Genomic DNA, 18,868 nt, shown 5'->3' with positions numbered 1-18,868 from the left:
TTTCTCTAAAGTGAAATTTAAATCAAGAATCCTTTGTAACAATCTGGTTCGTCGTGTAGATTTTTCCACTTTGTTTGATTCACTATGCCATTTTTTTGTTCTTGTTGTTGAGAGCTAATTGATTCAAAAAGTCTAATTATTCATGTTGGTTGACGTGTAGTTTTTGTTTTCTTTTCCCCAGTTGTGCTGAGCTTTGTACTTGGCATCGACACAACCTGACATAGCAGTTCTACAATTCAAAGATTCAATTATTGTTGTGACGCTTGTATTAGGACAATACTCATGCATTGCATGGTTTAGAAAAAAAAATTAAGAGAATATTTTTACCCTTTCTATGTCTATATCTATATATGTATTAAAAAAAGTTGGAGAAATACATATATATATATATATATATATATATATATATGTAAAATATGTATATATATATATATATATATATATTAAAAGTATTTATAAATAGCATTACTTTTTACACTAAAAATTTCACTTTTTATTACATTCCACAATTCCAATGCTATTTTAGTTGAGATAAATTGATATTTATACACTTTTTTTTATGTACAATGGCATGAATACTACTTAACACTCCTCTCCACTTGACTAATCCTAGTGTTTTACACAATTTATACACTACTTTTCTCTGTATTGAATTAGTTTTTGTGCTCACTAACATTACTGTAATATTTTATTATCTTTTTAATTTTTTTTCTCAAGAGAAGTTGATGAACTAAACACAATTTAAGAAATACCTTAAAGAATAGTAATTTTTTAAAATGAAAAAAACATAATTTTTAAACAAATTAATTTTAAGTTTTCCCTTCTCTATTTGAAATCCTAAGACCAATAACATTACCTAATTTTTTTTAACTTAAAAATAAAATAAATAAAAATATAATATTATCAAACAGATTTAATTTTAATTTTTTTAATTTTTAAATATTTAATCTTTAAAACATTTTTTTTGTTCAGTGGAAATTAAGATAAAAAAAAACAGGAGTGTTTTTTTTAAGACAGGAGGAGAATATTAAGTCTTTGTGAAAAGATTTGATTTAGCGGTTTTAATAATATTTGAAAATAATATATAATATTTTACTATTTGATTATTATTATCCGTAAAAATTTTCCATTGACGTATGCCTTTGTGTTTCTGGAAGTATATCATCATCGACGCCTATCTTCTTCCCTTCACTCACACACCAAAGCAAGAGAAAATTACAAGCAACGCTCTACCATCGTTTTTGTATTTTCCACCACTTTCAGATCTGAATCGCTATCCGCCATTGCCAATCACCATTTTGCACCGCAGATCTCGATCCTCCGCTCCCTCGCTCCCTGCACTCATTGATTCCTCAATAACTCCTTCCACGCGAATCCCAGGGCTCGCCGATTTGGATTCCGTCCTCTCACTCCGCTCTTTCATGTTCTTCTTCGGTTTCGAATTCTCTCCCCATCGTAAGTATTCCTCGTTTTATTCTGCCTATTGTCATGTAACGGTTTTCGAATTCGAATTCCAACTTGGGTGTTTGTGCAAAGCGTGTGTAAACAGATCTTGAAAATTGGCGCCCCAAAGACGGTCGCAGCGCCACATGGGTGGCCAGATGCAGCAGAGCAATGCCGCCGCCACTGCTCTGTATGACCACGCCGGCGCCGGATCCCTGCACTATGCGGCAGGGCCGGCCACCGATGCCGGCGATGCCGTCATGGCGCGCTGGTTACAATCCGCCGGCTTGCAGCATCTGGCCTCTCCATTGGCTTCCACTGCCATCGATCAACGTCTCCTCCCCAACCTTCTTATGCAGGTATTCTCTCTTCTCTAGGTAACAACTCTGTTAGGTTCTCGTTTCTAAATTATTTGTTAATTGTTAATTGCTCGCTTTCTTAAGGAATTGTGAATTATCAACTTATTGATACTGTCTCTTTTTATTTTTTTCCTCTCCTGCAATTTCTTTATCTTCATGCTGTATATCGTGTGGGAATTTGTTCGTTTGAAGTCCTGCTATTTTCCCTGTATTCTTGCTTGCTGAAGTTATTTGCGTTTGCTAGAGAAAGGCTGTTTAATTTATTTTGTGTATCATAAATTCATAATGCATTTTTTCCATTTTGGATAAATGTGTTTGTTTAAATTTTGCAACACTTGACTATTTTACTATTTCAAGTTTGAGCAGTCCTTTATTTTGAGGGATAATAATAGGGGTGTTCGTGGTTTGGTTTGGTTATTCATCAAAAAGTCACCCGAACCAAACATATAAAACATCTTAAAAAAGTATTCTAGAAAAGAAAATGGTATACGCTGGATAAGTTTCATATGCATAACACTAAAAAATACTATGAAACTCAAGTGATATGCACATAAAAGACATAACACGAAAGTAATATAAGTGTTAATATAAGTGTTGCGGTTTGGTTTAGTTTCAAAAACACAAACTGCAATCCAAACCAAACCTATCAGTTTGAGAAAAAAAATCATCCAAACAAATCCAAAAAGAATCGGTTTGGTTTGGTTTCTGGTTTTTTTAGCGGTTTTCAGTTTTTATTTTGGATTGGTTTGGATTTGAACACCCCTAGATAATAATACTTTTTCAATATTTTTTAGAATCTTACATTGGTTGTTGTGTTAGGATTGGTTGAACTTGAGCGTGCTAAATTTTGTTTATTTTTCTGTCTCATTGCTTATATGTCTATGAGATGACTTAGATGAACATGATATTGCCTTAGGGTTATGGAGCACAGTCCGCAGAAGAAAAACAGAGGCTTTTTAAGTTAATGAGAAACCTCAATTTTAATGGGGAATCTGGTTCTGAGCCATATACGCCCACTTCCCAAAATTTAGGTGGAGTGGCTGTATCAGATGGGTTTTATTCTCCAGACTTCAGGGGAGATTTTGGGGCTGGGCTTTTGGATCTTCATGCCATGGATGATACAGAGCTTTTGTCTGAGGTAAAATTCACTATATGGTGGTTTCCTGTTCATTCAATTAAACCAGCAGATTGCAGTTTGATTCCTTTTCTACACATTTTACAGAGATAATATGTTCCACATGCAAAGTTGTCTTCCATTTATCTGAGAAAATTAACCCAACATCACTACTAATTTTCATGAAAAGCTAAGCAATTTTTTATACCATCTTGTGCAACTGTTTGTTTTGATGACGGTGAAGAATTTTGGCTATATAAGCAGCTATTTAGACAATAATTATGGGTTTGAATATCTGAACCAAGGTTATCAAATCGAGATTCTAATTTTTGAATCGTAAATCATAATTTGAGTTGAATTTTAAGATTCAGAGACAATGAAAAATTGCTTCAAATATATCATATAGATGATAGATGATATATAGTGTTCAATGCAATAATTTTAACCTTGAAACAGATAAACAATGTAACCATAAGTCTTATAAAACTAATTATTAGTTATATCTTAGTTTGTGAAGCCTTTATTTTAGAAGAGTGGAAACATAGAAATCAAATATTCAAGCATTTTGAATGAGAGGGTGGCAAATAAAGTAGCATAGTAATCAAATAGGATAACTTCAAAAGTGCACCTTCAATTCCTTTTCATTCAACACTTTAAGCTTATATGATTTTGAATTTTTTTTCCCATGAGAATTGGTTAAAGAAAAGTTAAATTAAAATAATGGATGGTTGAATTGATGATACAAATTGATAGGTAGTCAGAATCGTAGAATTCAACTTGTGAATCAGAAGAGATTCTAATAACTATGGTTTGAACCTTTAACCTTTAGCCTTTAGCAATTCTGTTTGAATTTTGTGACTTTTCTATTGTGCATGTTTACTCCCATTGATCCCATATATTGTTGCATTTTCCTTAATTTTCTTTTGCTTTTGCAGTAAAAGTATCTGTACATGCATATGTTTTATTGTCTCTGATTTCATTCCTCTTTTCAGCATGTTATTTCAGAACCATTTGAGCCATCACCCTTTATGCCTGGAGGCAGTAGAGGTTTTGAAGATGACTTCAATCCAATTAACAGAAAGCAGGAAAGAGGAGAAGCAGATTCTGATGCGTCACTTTTCTTACCTACAAATGAAAAAGACAATACAAGAGAAAATAATGTTGCTAAGATTAAAGTTGTGGTATGTCAATATTTATAGAGATAAGTGACATGCATATATGAATAGCTTCATGCTTGCACTTTGAAACATGTAGAAAGATATGGTTTTCCTGTGCTGAGGTTGTACTTGTAGTAAGCACGTATTGGACTTTTGTTTTCCATCATATGTTCTTTTGATATTTTAGTATGCCAGTAAGTAACAGCACAACCACTTCTCTTTGTTATCATCATTTTTACCAAACTAGCAGAAGAATTTACTAAAAATCATCATTTGGAAAAGAAACTTATGAGTGAAATGCATTTTCATTAATAATTGCTACATATTAATGCAATAAAGCATTTTGTACCTTTTCATTCTTAAATTAACATGTAATTTTAATTCTGGATTCAGTAACATTTAAGGGAAATTTATAGTTATCGTTGCTAATTTTTTAAACAATTGTTTTTCAATGCATGTCCTAGGTACGCAAAAGACCTTTAAATAAGAAGGAGCTTGCTAAGAAGGAAGATGATATTGTAACTGTATATGACAATGCATATTTGACGGTCCATGAACCCAAACTAAAGGTTTGTTTTGTAGAGTGATACATTGATACACTACAATTATTGATTTACCATTTATAACTATATTAGTTCAAAGGTTGAATTGTTTATGACTCAGTATTGAATTCTATTTTATTTTTCTATTCTCGTTTTTACTCACTGTTCAAAGATCTAATTGTTGGTTCTGTCATGAAAAGGTTGATTTGACAGCTTATGTGGAGAAACATGAGTTTTGTTTTGATGCTGTTCTTGACGAGAATGTTACCAATGATGAAGTAAGGTTGCTCCTTATCAAAGATTGAATTTTTATGCTGTTTCTTATTTAAATTAAATTAACCTTTTTTCTTCAGTAGTTATGACGCCAATATTTGGCTTGTTTGTTGTTGTTGGTATTTATGAAAGTGATTGCTTGCCTTTGTCTTGGTCTTGACTCTTGAGTTGTTAATCTAAGGCATGGTTGCTGCTTTGCAATAACAGGTATATCGAGTTACTGTAGAACCAATTATTCCTACAATTTTTGAGAAAACTAAAGCTACTTGTTTTGCTTATGGTCAGACAGGTAAGCAAATTATTCTTCCTTGTTCATATCATAATTGTACCAAACATTATGAATAAGCACTATCCAATTTACTTTCCAAACCTTTTTCTTTATTCAATATAATATTCTCTATGTATGACTTTTTATTTGTGTGTGTGTGTGTAACTAGTTGTGAATGGTTCTTGATTGTGTTAGTAGCTGAGCATAATGGCATGGGGATTCCCTTTTCAATGAATTTAATAGGTGGCATCATATAAAGCTTGTTCGTAATGTTCCACAGCTACTCCTTTATCCCCATATTTTCACTCCATCACTTTCATTTGTTATTGTGATGCTAATAGTGTTTTACTTTAAGGAAGTGGCAAAACATACACAATGCAACCATTGCCGCTCAGAGCTGCAGAAGACCTTGTTAGACAGTTGCATCGACCAGTATATCGAAATCAGAGATTTAAATTGTGGCTTAGCTACTTTGAGATATATGGTGGAAAACTTTTTGATCTTCTTAGTGACAGAAAGTAGGTATTTCTTTCTTGTGTGTGTTGATGTAATTGTCCTTCAGGCGTTAATTTACCTATGGTATGAATGCTTTGTATTTGTGATATGGACCTTAACTAGAATATTGCGTTTTTAGGTTGAGTTTTTTTCAAGATATGTAATTACTTTCCAGTAATGCTGTTCCTTGGTAAACTAAAAGCATGTTTGCTTGGGATTTAATATTCCAAGTTATGTTTTTCAAATTTGAATGATAGAAGAAATCATTAGTTGGAATGGAAATCATTGGTTGGAATATATGATAACTTCCAACATTCCTATGGGAATGTTTCATTCCCACCTCTCATCATGGGAATTTAAGACTAGGCAGAGTATGAAGATTATTCATTCCTGGGAATCAATTATGCTTGGGAATTTTTTGAAGCTTGTAACTATTCTTTTCCTAACTGCATGTTCCCAGGAATAATTTTGCAAAACCTGAAACAATCACTCTTAATGTTTGCATCAAGCAGTTTGTATCACAGTATTACACAGTCCACTAAAAACATAACTTGTGGACAGCATAATCACAGATGCTACTGAATTGAGTTTAAATTATTAAATAATAAAATTTGTATCAAATCTCAACAGTCAAGAATATTTGCTTTAGAATTTTCCTAAGCAACATAAACTTCATTTTATATCAAGAATGATTTTGATTTATTTATTTTTTGGGGCTTTCGTGGATTGTACATATCAATCTGTCCAAATTAATATTAATTTTATGTCTAGTTTACTCAGTGCCTTCAACTTGCATGTTATATTCTCGCTTGAATGCACAACTTGTTAATACAGATTGCTAAGTGGCTGTGTTCGTGTGCTGTGAACAGAAAACTCTGCATGAGAGAAGATGGACGGCAGCAAGTGTGTATTGTAGGACTGCAAGAATTTGAAGTTTCTGATGTACAGATTGTCAAAGAATTCATTGAAAAGGGGAATGCAGCAAGAAGTACAGGGTCAACCGGTGCGAATGAGGAGTCCTCCAGGTCACATGCTATCTTACAACTGGTTGTAAAGAGGCACAATGAGGTAAAAGAGAGCAGGCGGAAAAATAATGATGTAAATGAGGCAAAAAGTGGGAAGGTTGTGGGGAAGATTTCTTTTATTGATCTTGCTGGAAGCGAAAGAGGTGCTGATACTACTGACAATGATCGTCAGACAAGGTAACCTCAACTCCTTTCTTGACCTGTAAACCATTCTAGTTGGCAAAGGTAAAATGGACGTTTTGGATAAATTTTGCAGTGGATTTAATGATTGTAAAAATATAAACCATTAGTCCATTTATGATATGTTAAAAATTTATTAAGAAATTACTCTACTCATGACTCATTTATAATAAGAATCCATCTAACCTATCCATTAATATTTTTTCATGGTCCTCATGGATGGATATCCAATCATGTATTTAAGATCATATTCTTTTTTCTTTACTTGTCAACAAAAAAAGTTCTCTCCTCACAAGGATTGTTTTCAAAATTTGATCCTATGACAATCATGATCCAATATCTTGACCCGTTGGTTTAAAAAAAGATGGATGGTCTATAAATCATCTAGTAATAATTGTTGATTCAATCCATTAAGTTTTATGGATTTATGCATCGACTGATTAGTGGGATTTGTCCATCGACAGATAGTGGCCAAGTGGATTATGGACCCCTAATCTGTAAATAAATGTGAAATTTCCAATTGTGTTTGTTTGTTTATTGTTGTCTAACTTCTAGTATGATGTTATTTTCATATAACTGTTTCAAACATGGTTTGATTGATCATTGCTTGTTGAGTGCCTTCCATTCCTGCTTTGTGTCTTATAGTAGTAACCAATATCTTCGTTTTGGCACTTAATGTATCATTACTACAGGATTGAAGGTGCTGAAATCAATAAGAGCCTTTTGGCTTTGAAGGAATGCATTCGTGCTTTGGACAATGATCAGATCCATATTCCTTTTCGTGGAAGCAAGCTTACAGAAGTGCTCCGTGACTCCTTTGTTGGAAATTCGAAAACTGTTATGATCTCTTGTATATCCCCAAATGCTGGGTCATGTGAACACACACTTAATACCTTGAGATATGCAGACCGGTATGTGTTTTCCTATTGCAAACTTGAGATATATTCATAACTGGGTGCACTTTTTCCATGCGCATGCATATTTTCAGATATTAACCATTTCTTCCTAATAATGTGAACAGAGTTAAAAGTCTATCCAAGAGTGGAAATCCTAGAAAGGACCAGGCCACAAATCCAGTACCACCAGCAATTAAAGAGGTTTCATCCACATCTTCACTTCCAGCTAGTGTTGGTGCAGATGATTTTAATGGTCAATGTCAAGAGGTAAAAACAATGGACATGGGCAGGAAAGTTGTCGAAAAGGAAAGTTCTTTGTACAGCTCCGCTGCTGATGTTGACAAACAATCAAGTTTTTCTTCTAGTTATCCATTCAATGGGCGAGAGGAAAAAAGCTCAACTTCTGCCCCAATAGACAGGGAAAGGTTTGAAGTAAAGAATTCTTACGGTGGTGATTCTACCAGTCAAAAGATGAACTCTTATTCCATAGATGTTACAAATGAGAAAGTGCAAAGGGTGTCTCCCCCACGCAGAAAAGGGACTAAGGAGGAGAAATCTGAAAGATCTGTAAATTGGGTAAAACGGGATGCCAATGGTTCTGATCATTCCACTGCAAGCTCCAAGCAGCAGAGCACAGGAAATTATAGCATTACCACTGGATCGGGGCAGTCTGAAACAGAATCCTCTTCTGATGTGAATATCAGTGCAATACTTGAGGTTTGTCAAATTTTTGGATTTCCCTTGCCCCAGTTTAAAAGTTGATTGTAATGCTTTTGAGTATCTGTTTAATTTGTACTTCTGCAGGAGGAAGAAGCACTAATTGCTGCTCATAGGAAGGAAATTGAAGACACAATGGAGATTGTTCGTGAAGTGAGTTAAACCAATAACTAAAACATTCTTCTTGTAGACTAGTTGTTTGTTGGAGCTCATCTTGTGTTGCTTTTTGTTATTAGGAAATGAAACTACTGGCAGAAGTGGACCAGCCAGGAAGTCTTATTGACAACTACGTAACCCAGTTGAGTTTCGTGCTTTCTCGCAAAGCAGCTAGTCTCGTTAGTCTCCAAGCACGCCTTGCAAGATTCCAACATCGACTAAAAGAACAAGAGATACTAAGTAGAAAAAGAGTGCCCCGTTGAGAGGCTCGATTTCTCTTGTTCAGTGATGATGTGTATGTTCTTGATGTAATATCTCCGTGCTTGTTAGCAATATAGTTTTAAAGGCTTTTGTTCATTTTATTAAAAAAAAAAAGGATCTTTTGTTGGGTATTCAAATTAAATTTACTCAAATGTATATTTGTCCCTCGTGTGATATTGTGTCCACCTTAATGCCCTTGCAAATTGGATTTAAGTGTAAATTATTTTTTATTCCGCCATCTTAGTCTTTTATTGCCATATTATTACAAAGCCTAACTATAATAATTAAATTTTAAAAGTGTAATTCTTTTAGTTGCATGTTATCACTTATCGTATCGTATAATTTGACTATTTTAAATTTAAGAATATTGTAGACAGAAAAGTATAAAATTATAATGTTTAATAATATACTTTGTAATACTCTTTTTCCACATTTTATTAGTTAACATTTGAGTTTTACTAGTTTGAGAAATAGAATGAGTTTTACTAGTCTGAGAATAAAATTTATCAAATGAAGGATGAAACTTACAAATTTAGACTTAAATATGATTTTTACCATTTAGGAGAGTGTTGGAAAGAAATTGTTAAGAAAATACGGACCTAAACTTGTAAACTGTTATTCTGTGAGTGCATTTAATTGAACTCATGTAAATTTGGTATAATGTTAACATATTTAGTTTAACTCGGTTTCATTTAGTACAAGATGTTGCTTTACGGAAACTTGGTGATGGCTAATTGCTTCATCCTTGATTGCTGAAATATACGTTGACACTTGACACTGAATGTTTTTGAATAATGAGCATCTCTTTTTGACTGCAAATTATGACCATCTCTAATCTTTGCATAACCTGACAGACACTAGCTATCTTAGGTGTTTTGAGCCGTAAATCTATATCCACGGCGGAAACCAATTTACTTGCAATCTGATTTATTTTACAATGTTGATAAATTACAAAAATTTTGGCACAAGAAACACCCATTCTCTCATATCTTGTCTCTGCTTCATCCCGTCACATTCTTGTTCATACTGTCAACTTAGTACGAGCATTGTAAACGCAGTAACCATTTCCACCTTCACGATACAATCACATGATGAGATGAGAAGGAGACACTTGTCAGCGTCTTTTGTGGATCTTTGTATGAGCAAGATTCACATTGTCACTTGACACTTGTATAACTTGATACTACTTCATGTGACGCTACAGCACACATCCCATATCTTCGAATCAATATGTTTCTTTTTCATAACCAAAGCAGAAGGAAATTAACAAGGATTGAAAATGAGATGTCGGCTAGTTTACAATTATATTCTTCCGCTTAAAACGGTAACGTATATTCAACAAAATCATCAAAAATGTTGCAAAAGATTTTAAACTTATTAAGAGGTTACGGGAGAGTTAGAGTTGCATGCACATTTACGTATAGATCCTTTGATTTTGTCTCGCCGAAAATCCGATTGTTGAAAATAATGTATTAAGGCCAATAGTGACTTTTGATGTAATTATTTTTAAAAATAACAAACCTAGTGTACGTACATATCAATTTCTGATTAGGTGACAAGTAAAAAAAAATTCACAGGAGAAATCAATGGGTATCGAAATAATTATATTTTATTCAATATTTGTTTCTTTCTTGTTCTCTTTATTTTAAAAAATACAAATCCTCTTGAATTATTAAATTAAGTAGGATTTGTCTCCACGTTCCAACGTCTAGGATCTACAGTTAAGGAGATCTTAAGTGCCAATCGTGAAAAAATGTGGAAGTGAGACAAGCCGAAATATTCTCTCCTGATAGCCTGGACCCTTTTTTGTTTATCTATTGTTGGAGCCAGTCATATATTTTTCTGTGTCACAAAATTGAAAGCTTAAAGCTGCCTCAGAAAATCGGGTGAAAGAAAATCACATTCCAATGCTCTTTCCATCAACTTGTTCGTGACTATTTTACACTTTCGGAATCAAAATGAATATATTTTTATTTTTTTTACTTCATTTCATTTTGATCAACATTTTAAGTAGATCACTAATGAAGCAATAAATAAAGTGTGATATGATTGATAGGTAATGTTATTCTTTAAATAAATAATCATGAATTTGATAAAATTGTTGAAATTCTTAACTATAATTATGTTATGCCATTATAGATGCTATTAAAAAGATAAAAATAAAAAGTAAATAATCTTTTGTTTCTAATTCCTACACAAGCAGTGACCTGTCTTTTGTTATCAACAAGGGGGGTGAAAAAATTAAAATAGAAAGTAAATACTACTAGTTCCCCATTTATACATAAATAGACTGATACACGTAAAATAAAAATTTAGAAATAACATTACTTATGTGAAGTAAGGGGACCACAGTGCCCACGCGTCGTGCAAAGTACCATTTCAAAGCACTAAGCAGAAAGTCATGGCACCGACATCTCAAGTCCAAATTCAAATCTTCTCAACACTTCTTCTACCTTCCCTAATTCAATTTTATTTTCCAAATAACACGCATTTCAATCTTAAAAGAAACCCCAGCAGTGCCACAAATATAATAATAATACTATTATTTACTCAACAGAAATTCAAATGTAACAGCAAGAAAAAAAGCAATTAAAAAAAAAAAAAAGGTAGATGTACAACGAACGTGTGAAAAGAAAAGGTAACGAGAAAGGAGAGGCAGATCCAGAAGGTTTCAGTCATCGGAATCGTCGCCGCCGAAGATGGAGAGGCGGCGGTTGAACAAGAGGAAGAGAATGAGGATGAGGAAGAGTGCGACGCCGACGGGGGAGCCGCTGAGGCGGTGGATGGTGTCGGGTTCGCCGGTGGAGAAGAGGGCGGAGACGAAGGAGCCCCGATCGGAGGAGAGGAACTGAATGGTGAGAAGGAGAAGGATGGGCAGAAGGAGTAGGCCGAATGGGCTTAGCAGGTCCGATAATGCCTGCGTTATGGCCTGGCCCTGATCCCCAAGGAAGAAGGGCACTATGAGCACGATTGCCACCACCAGAGCCAGGAGGATCCCGTGTGGCGCACCTCCACCTTGTTGTCTCTCTGGTATCATCACTCTCTGCTTTCTCTTTCTCTTTCTCTTCTGGGACACTAACAAAGCTTGGATTTCTGAGTTTTCTTTTGCTCTTTAAAATACTATGTGTTGGATGCTTCGGGACCCGTGTTTCTATTTTTTTCTTACTCTTTCCTGCCATGTGCTTCCAAGACAGACCAATGGGAAACACGAGAATTACCAATTTCACACTTGACAAAACTTTATTCAAATATCACTTTAATATATTTTTAGTTTCTGTATTTTAATATCTATATGTCCGTTTTTATAAGATATTTTATTTATTTTTAGTTTCTGTGAGTATGTATTTTTTTTATTTTATTCCTTATAAATATAAACTTATAAAGATTATAAATAAAAAATTAAAACCTTAAAGTATTTAATGAATAACAATACTAAATTTTTTATAACATTCTATCTATGTTTTACTTCCTTTGTTCCATATTATGTAATGTTTTAAATTAGTTTTTTTAAGAGGATTTTTTTAGCGATTAAAAAATATGCTCAAAAGAATAATTTTAGAAAATGAGATGTTAGTATTTTTAAGGGGAGTTTACTTCATATTCACTGTTTTTTTTTTTTTGTCCATTACTTTATATGTACTGTTAGTATTAAAATTTTTGCATTATCAATTAATTAAAAAGTATACAAATATAACTTTTAAAATAATTATCATAAAAATTACCGATCTTAATATATGATTGAATAGCATATAAAAACTGTTCACACGATTATTAATAAAATAAAGTAATCCTCTTCTAAGAAATAAGGAAATAAAAACGTGAGGGTTTTAGAAATTGGGCCGAAGGGAGCTTCGCCTTTAGAACCAGGTCATGGAACGTATACTAGGCTTGGCCCTTGCGCCTTTAGATGCATGTATTTTTTTATTTTTTTTATAGGTAAGCAACGTTTATTTTCTTTTCTTACATATTAAAGTTTAAATCATTTTAAAGTTATCTAAAGTCTTGCTTCATTAACACTCTTCTCTAGAAAAACCTCTTAACACTTAGGTATTAATTGAGTAATTAAGACTGGGTAAAACCATTTATCGTGTATGCTATTACAATTATCATTTGAGTTAATTCTGTTTTTTTCCCTTAACATATCATGGGATAACCGTTTTCTTTCTAGACTTTTAACAACCAACTCATGTTACAATTAATGAGAATTTCTATGGTACCTCTAAAAATTGTGAAGATTTTGATACTGTTTTTTTTTTTTAATCAACAAAATTATCATGCCATATGTTGTCTCATTAATTAAATATTTTTTTTCAATTAGTCCTTGATTAGTTTTGTAAAATTAAAATTACAACTATTATAAATATGAAACTTTTATTAAACTTAAGTTTAAAAGTATGAACCCTAATCTCCTTCGGTGTATTAATATTGATACAGAATCACAATTCTCTTTTTCTTGAGCGTAGCAATCATTCTAATTTATATTTAATCAGGTTTTTAAATTAAAATAGTTGTAACTTTAGATTTTTTTAAAAAACTTATTTGAAAAAATAAAAAGTTATCTAATTAATGAGAAGATAAATAACATGACAATTTTATTAGTTAAAAAAACAACGGTATCAAAACTCTCATAATTTTTGGGCACCATAAAAACTCTATAATTAATATCCTTAGAGGAGATATAAGTTGGATTTGATGATTAAGGGGGAAAGGAAGGAGAGGTATGTTGGGAGTTTGATCCTTCCTGCTATCGAAAATTAATATTTTAACCACTAATATTTATAAATAAAAAAATTAATAATGTTAGAGGATTAATCAACATATAAAATTAAACCTCTTGAGATCCATTATATTTGTGCCTCCTTTTAACCAAATAATTGTTGCGCTTAATACACACAATTAAAGCTCTATTAAATCACTTTGATCTACCAAGTCTGTTTATAAATCATGAAGTGTGGATTTGAAAACTACGTACAAACTACAAAGTACTCCATATTAATAACTAAAACTGAGATTTTTAACTAAACGTTTTTCAATTAAAAGTCTTTGTTAAAAATAAGATGGTGATTGAACAAAAGCTAACGAACATCGATGGGAGTTCAAATAGCAACACTTTATAAGCAACTCATCTATAAAGCTAACTTCAATAAAGAAACTCTTATAAGTTGGAAATTATAATACTCCAACTTACTTTTTGTAATGTTGCCCATTTCTATTATTTTAAGCAATCTACCCAACTTTTCACTTTGAATTAATAACTTAAAAAATATTAAATGAATTTCATAATATATTTGACAATTTTATATATTATAATTCAAATTTTTAAATATGTTTTATAACTTTTATATATTTAAATATATTTATTTGTTATAAATTTTAATAATAATGTAATTTATATATTAAAATAGATATTTATTATAAAATTTAATTATATAAACTAAAAGGTTAATAAATATAATATATTAACTTGCATTTTTGGGGGTGTATAAGATATTTTTGCTACTAGGAATGAAACAATGCATCTGAAAATATTTAATGCTACAACCAGATATGGTATACTCGCCACACACCACCACTGTCTAGTGCCGGTGGTATATATATCCAGCCATTAACATTCAACACTTCTTCCACTCCCTTAGTTGAAATACATTATTTTTTTTTTAAATTAAACACGAACATATTTCCTGATGTAAGGGTCATTATTCTGTTAATTAACTGGCCAGGCTCTAGAATTCAGAACCAATTTTCTTAGGATGTGGATCCTCTGAAGTTCAAAAATGAACAGAAGCTGGTGCAGTTTGGATCCAACGCTTTTCATAAACAACATGCATTTATTTGAAATTTTTATCAAACAAATTTAGTGTTTTAAGGACCAAGATCATACAGATTGGAAAGTAACATCAGAAAAAAAAGTCTGAATCCAAGTGCAGATATATATAACAGTGTGCAAATCAAATCATCTTAATTAAATTAGGCTGATTATAACAAAATCAAATAAACAAATTCGATTTAGTTCTCAACGCTAAATAATCTTACATCCTTTAAACTTCTTTCTTCTTCTTCCTTTTCTCGTAAGATTTATTTGTAAAAACTTAATCAAGTACTTATATTTGAAACTAAAAGTAGACGTTATATAATATTAATTATGAAAGATTATGGTTAACATTTATGATAAAATAATAGAGTAAGAATTAACTAATGTTTGTATGGATGCAAGAAATATCATCATGGGCATATTGGTGAACACATGCCACTTGGCTTGCATGAAGCGTACGTTTTAGCTAGTGGTGGACTCGCTTTGCTTGTATTAAAAAAGGAAACCAAAAAAGGGGGGAAATGGAAACCACCAATTCCGCGCATGCATATGCATGTTGGAGCGATTATAAAGCCAATTTTCATCATTCATAGAACACAAAACACAAACACTCCAAAATGATTCATAGAACACAAACACCAGATCTCCCTAACCGCACCTCAGATTCACCGCCAAAATCAACGAACCGCATCGGTTACATGTTTCGCGAGCGCGTGCCGTTCCTGCTCGTGGGCGTGGCCATTGCCAGCGTCTTCTTCCAGCTCCTCCCTTCTCGATCCATAGTGTCGGCTCCTCACGACTCGTTCCTCGAGACCGAGTTGGCTCTGCCGACTCGGCGGGTGCTGTTGGAAGGGTCGACGACTCAGGAGAAGAAGGGAAGGGTCCCTCTCGGGGTGAGAGGCAAGAAGCAGAAGAGGGTCCTGGTGACCGGTGGAGCCGGTTTCGTTGGAAGCCATCTGGTGGACCGTCTGATTGAAAGGGGCGACAGCGTGATCGTGGTAGATAACTTGTTCACGGGAAGGAAAGAGAACGTGCTGCACCACATGGGGAACCCAAACTTCGAACTCATTCGCCACGACGTCGTTGAACCCATCCTTCTCGAGGTTGACCAGATCTACCACTTGGCTTGCCCCGCTTCTCCTGTCCATTACAAGTTCAACCCCGTCAAGACAATCATATCCTTCCTTCACTTTCTTTTTTATTTTCTATATTTTTTACAACTTTTCTTTCTTTGTATTAATTTATTGACGAATTGGATTGGTTGATATTGGAATCCTTGATTCTTATCTTGTTTTGGAGTGTGCACAAGACAAATGTGGTGGGCACGCTCAACATGTTGGGATTGGCAAAGAGAGTGGGTGCTCGTTTTCTGATTAGTAGCACCAGTGAGGTTTACGGTGATCCACTTCAGCACCCTCAGGCTGAGACCTACTGGGGAAACGTTAATCCCATTGGTACGTAATGTTCTGTATGTATTTTAATTTAAATACTCTTTCAAATCTTGCACCTTTTTTTTTATCAGACATGCATGCATTGTTTATACGCTAAGAAACTTTTTTACTATAATTAACAATTTTTTAAATCTCTTTTCGTTACGTATGTTATTTATATATGTCATTCCATATTTTTCTTTGCTCCTTTTCATCTCTCTTTGTCATTGAATAAATATAATTTGTGTTTATATATTTGATGGACTTGCATTAATTGCATGGTACTGGTGTACGTAGGTGTAAGGAGCTGTTATGACGAGGGAAAGCGCACTGCAGAGACTTTGGCAATGGATTATCACAGAGGTGCTGGTATTGAGGTTGGTTCTTCACAATTACACACCACATCTTCGTTTAAAAGTATATGCCATGGTACGTATTAAATGTGGCTGCAGAAATGCAAATTAAGAGCTTAAACGTAAATGTTGCGTAGGTAAGGATTGCTCGAATCTTCAACACTTATGGACCGAGAATGTGCCTTGATGATGGGCGTGTAGTCAGTAACTTCGTCGCTCAGGTAATGCTTTGGCATATGCTTTTCTAGTTAATTTTTTTTCCCCTTTTTGGGAGGTTATTTATTGGGTATTCTTACTCTGCTCACTGTTGTCGTACATTTAACTTATTATGCCAGCCATTTTAAATCTATGCAGGCTTTGAGGAAGGAGCCATTGACTGTTTATGGCGATGGAAAGCAGACACGAAGCTTTCAATATGTCTCAGACCTGGTAAATTTTTTCATAGCATATGCAGCTTTTCTGACTATCAAGAAAATAATGGGAATATTCATTAAATAGGTAACATAAAAGGTAATATAATTTAATTTGAGTAACGTTGTTTTTACTCTCTCCTTTCTCCACAACATTTTCAAAAATTAGGAAATAGACAAAAAGAGAAAAGAAATAAATATAAAATAAATTAATATTGTAATACGATTATTTTTTTTTTAGGGTATTGTAATACGAATATTGAAACTCATTCCTTTTATATTTCAGATACGTTATTCCAAAATGGCTATCCACCATTCATTAGCAAGTAATTTTAACATTTGATGATACTCAAATTTCAACATACTTTAAATAATATATACCATCGTATTCGTATTATATATTAATAAACTTGATTGTCTAAAAGACTATTTGAACTGTGGTGTAGACTTCTGGTTTTGATGAATTCTGAATCTCTCCACTCTCGCCCTAACTTAAGTTATCTCGGTATACATAATCTGAATGGCCTAGAGAGTAGAGAGCGATGAAAATGATTAACGTGAACCTCTCTCTACTCTATATGACAGGTAGAAGGCTTAATGCGGCTGATGGAAGGTGAGCATGTTGGTCCTTTCAATCTCGGCAACCCTGGTGAATTCACCATGCTTGAACTGGCTCAGGTACTCTATTTTTCTCTGTACTTAACTGCCATCAACATAATGCATGTGCATGCAAATTTAAGTCCCATTAATTCCATATAAATATATAATCACAAGAAGATAACATAAATAAAAAACAACTAAACAGTGATATTTCTTTGTTTGTGCAGGTGGTGCAAGAGACTATAGACCCAAATGCGAAGATAGAGTTTAGACCTAACACAGAAGATGACCCACATAAGAGGAAGCCCGACATCTCCAAAGCGAAGGAGCTTCTTGGTTGGCAGCCCACTGTGTCCCTCCGTGAGGGACTTCCTCTGATGGTCTCTGATTTCCGGCAAAGATTGTTTGGTGACTCAAAACTCACTGGCGGCAAAGGTGCATCCGAAGCAGCATAGATTAATATAAAAACTATGTGAGGTAGAAAAGAGAATTAAAAGTTAGCAAAAATAAACATTATATATATAACAAAATTTGGCTTGAGTAGCTCATTTTGAATTACATTAGATATCTATATATTAGGCATTCAGTGAGATTTATATATACTATACCTCTGACAGCGAAATAAACAGCATACCTACCAATAGAAGAAGGTACATTTTTTTTGTTGTATTTGTATATGTGTTTTGCAATCATATACTGAGGTTTTTCCTCTTCTTCTTTTGTACAGTTCTTCTGATTTACTTTATCTCAAGTACCAAGATTTTATTAGATGGGAAAAATATATGGACACCCAATACTAATCATAAAATTAATTATTTGATAAATATCTCCAGAGGGCTAGACATCGGTTGAAATATGTGGCTAGGAGTTCAAAGCCCTGTGAGAGATTATATATACTTTACAACCTTAGTGTGTATTCATATAACTTTAATACAAAGGAGTTGCCTTTATATATATATATATGGGCTTAATCTTATTCATTATATTGTACAGATTGGATTTAAGTCCATGTAACGTAAGAGATTCCAAATCACGTAGGCCATTTTGCATAGCACCACACACGGTATAATATTAGAAGACTGATTTTAATAAACTCATGTGACATGATCATGTAGCCACATAATTGATGAAAATGCACATTTTCTTCATTAACATTCTGTGGCCACATAAATTAATTGTTACACGTGCATGCAAACAAGTTGAATTGCATGTCCAAAATATATTCATTCTAGGCTGGCAAACATAATGACTTTACGTGCCAACACAAACTGTAAATATTTATTTAAACCTTCCAAATATTCCTACAAATACATAAGCGAAAATTAAAGGACTAATTAACTAACAAATGAAGAGGGAAATTATCACAAACTAAAACAA

General features: G+C 33.3%; 3 protein-coding genes across 4 annotated transcripts; 2 read left to right on the top strand and 1 right to left on the bottom strand.

Moving 5' to 3' along the window:
- The first annotated feature begins 1,143 nt into the window (after window positions 1-1,143).
- Window positions 1,144-9,124, top strand: LOC114420035 (kinesin-like protein KIN-13A). Of its 2 annotated transcripts, none has more exons than XM_028385873.1 (13): window positions 1,144-1,455; window positions 1,550-1,802; window positions 2,719-2,940; window positions 3,909-4,097; window positions 4,538-4,642; window positions 4,816-4,893; window positions 5,096-5,177; window positions 5,512-5,674; window positions 6,521-6,853; window positions 7,549-7,767; window positions 7,878-8,469; window positions 8,557-8,622; window positions 8,706-9,124. In XM_028385873.1, the coding sequence occupies exons 2-13, from the start codon at window positions 1,590-1,592 to the stop codon at window positions 8,886-8,888; spliced, it is 2,445 nt and encodes an 814-aa protein (XP_028241674.1). In that variant the 5' UTR covers window positions 1,144-1,455; window positions 1,550-1,589; the 3' UTR covers window positions 8,889-9,124. The 2 variants fall into 2 exon arrangements, with proteins under 2 accessions (XP_028241674.1, XP_028241673.1); XM_028385872.1 differs by having other exon boundaries at window positions 1,537-1,802.
- A 2,011-nt stretch (window positions 9,125-11,135) lies between these two features.
- Window positions 11,136-12,076, bottom strand: LOC114420033. The gene has a single exon (XM_028385871.1). It carries the CDS (start codon window positions 11,921-11,923, stop codon window positions 11,558-11,560), a length of 366 nt encoding a protein of 121 aa, XP_028241672.1. The 5' UTR covers window positions 11,924-12,076; the 3' UTR covers window positions 11,136-11,557.
- A 3,056-nt stretch (window positions 12,077-15,132) lies between these two features.
- LOC114420078 (UDP-glucuronic acid decarboxylase 2-like) lies at window positions 15,133-18,136 on the top strand. The gene is made up of 7 exons (XM_028385930.1): window positions 15,133-15,873; window positions 16,005-16,152; window positions 16,426-16,505; window positions 16,619-16,702; window positions 16,836-16,910; window positions 17,477-17,569; window positions 17,719-18,136. Exons 1-7 carry the CDS (start codon window positions 15,316-15,318, stop codon window positions 17,944-17,946), a joined length of 1,266 nt encoding a protein of 421 aa, XP_028241731.1. The 5' UTR covers window positions 15,133-15,315; the 3' UTR covers window positions 17,947-18,136.
- The last annotated feature ends 732 nt before the right edge of the window (window positions 18,137-18,868 follow it).

This window comes from Glycine soja, chromosome 7 (assembly GCF_004193775.1).
Source record: "Glycine soja cultivar W05 chromosome 7, ASM419377v2, whole genome shotgun sequence".
Taxonomy (NCBI): Eukaryota; Viridiplantae; Streptophyta; class Magnoliopsida; order Fabales; family Fabaceae; genus Glycine; species Glycine soja.
This window is presented reverse-complemented; position numbering and strand designations above follow the sequence as displayed.

What these genes read in the sequence shown, in the direction of transcription:
- LOC114420035 (XM_028385873.1), top strand. Translation starts at nt 1,590, where the DNA reads ATGGGTGGCCAGATGCAGCAGAGCAATGCCGCCGCCACTGCTCTGTAT. An exon ending in AGAATGTTACCAATGATGAA is followed by an intron (nt 4,894 to 5,095) that starts GTAAGGTTGCTC and finishes TTGCAATAACAG; the next exon opens with GTATATCGAGTTACTGTAGA. An exon ending in GATCTTCTTAGTGACAGAAA is followed by an intron (nt 5,675 to 6,520) that starts GTAGGTATTTCT and finishes TGCTGTGAACAG; the next exon opens with AAAACTCTGCATGAGAGAAG.
- LOC114420033 (XM_028385871.1), bottom strand. Translation starts at nt 11,923, where the DNA reads ATGATACCAGAGAGACAACAAGGTGGAGGTGCGCCACACGGGATCCTC.
- LOC114420078 (XM_028385930.1), top strand. Translation starts at nt 15,316, where the DNA reads ATGATTCATAGAACACAAACACCAGATCTCCCTAACCGCACCTCAGAT. An exon ending in ACAGAGGTGCTGGTATTGAG is followed by an intron (nt 16,506 to 16,618) that starts GTTGGTTCTTCA and finishes AATGTTGCGTAG; the next exon opens with GTAAGGATTGCTCGAATCTT. An exon ending in TTCAATATGTCTCAGACCTG is followed by an intron (nt 16,911 to 17,476) that starts GTAAATTTTTTC and finishes TCTATATGACAG; the next exon opens with GTAGAAGGCTTAATGCGGCT.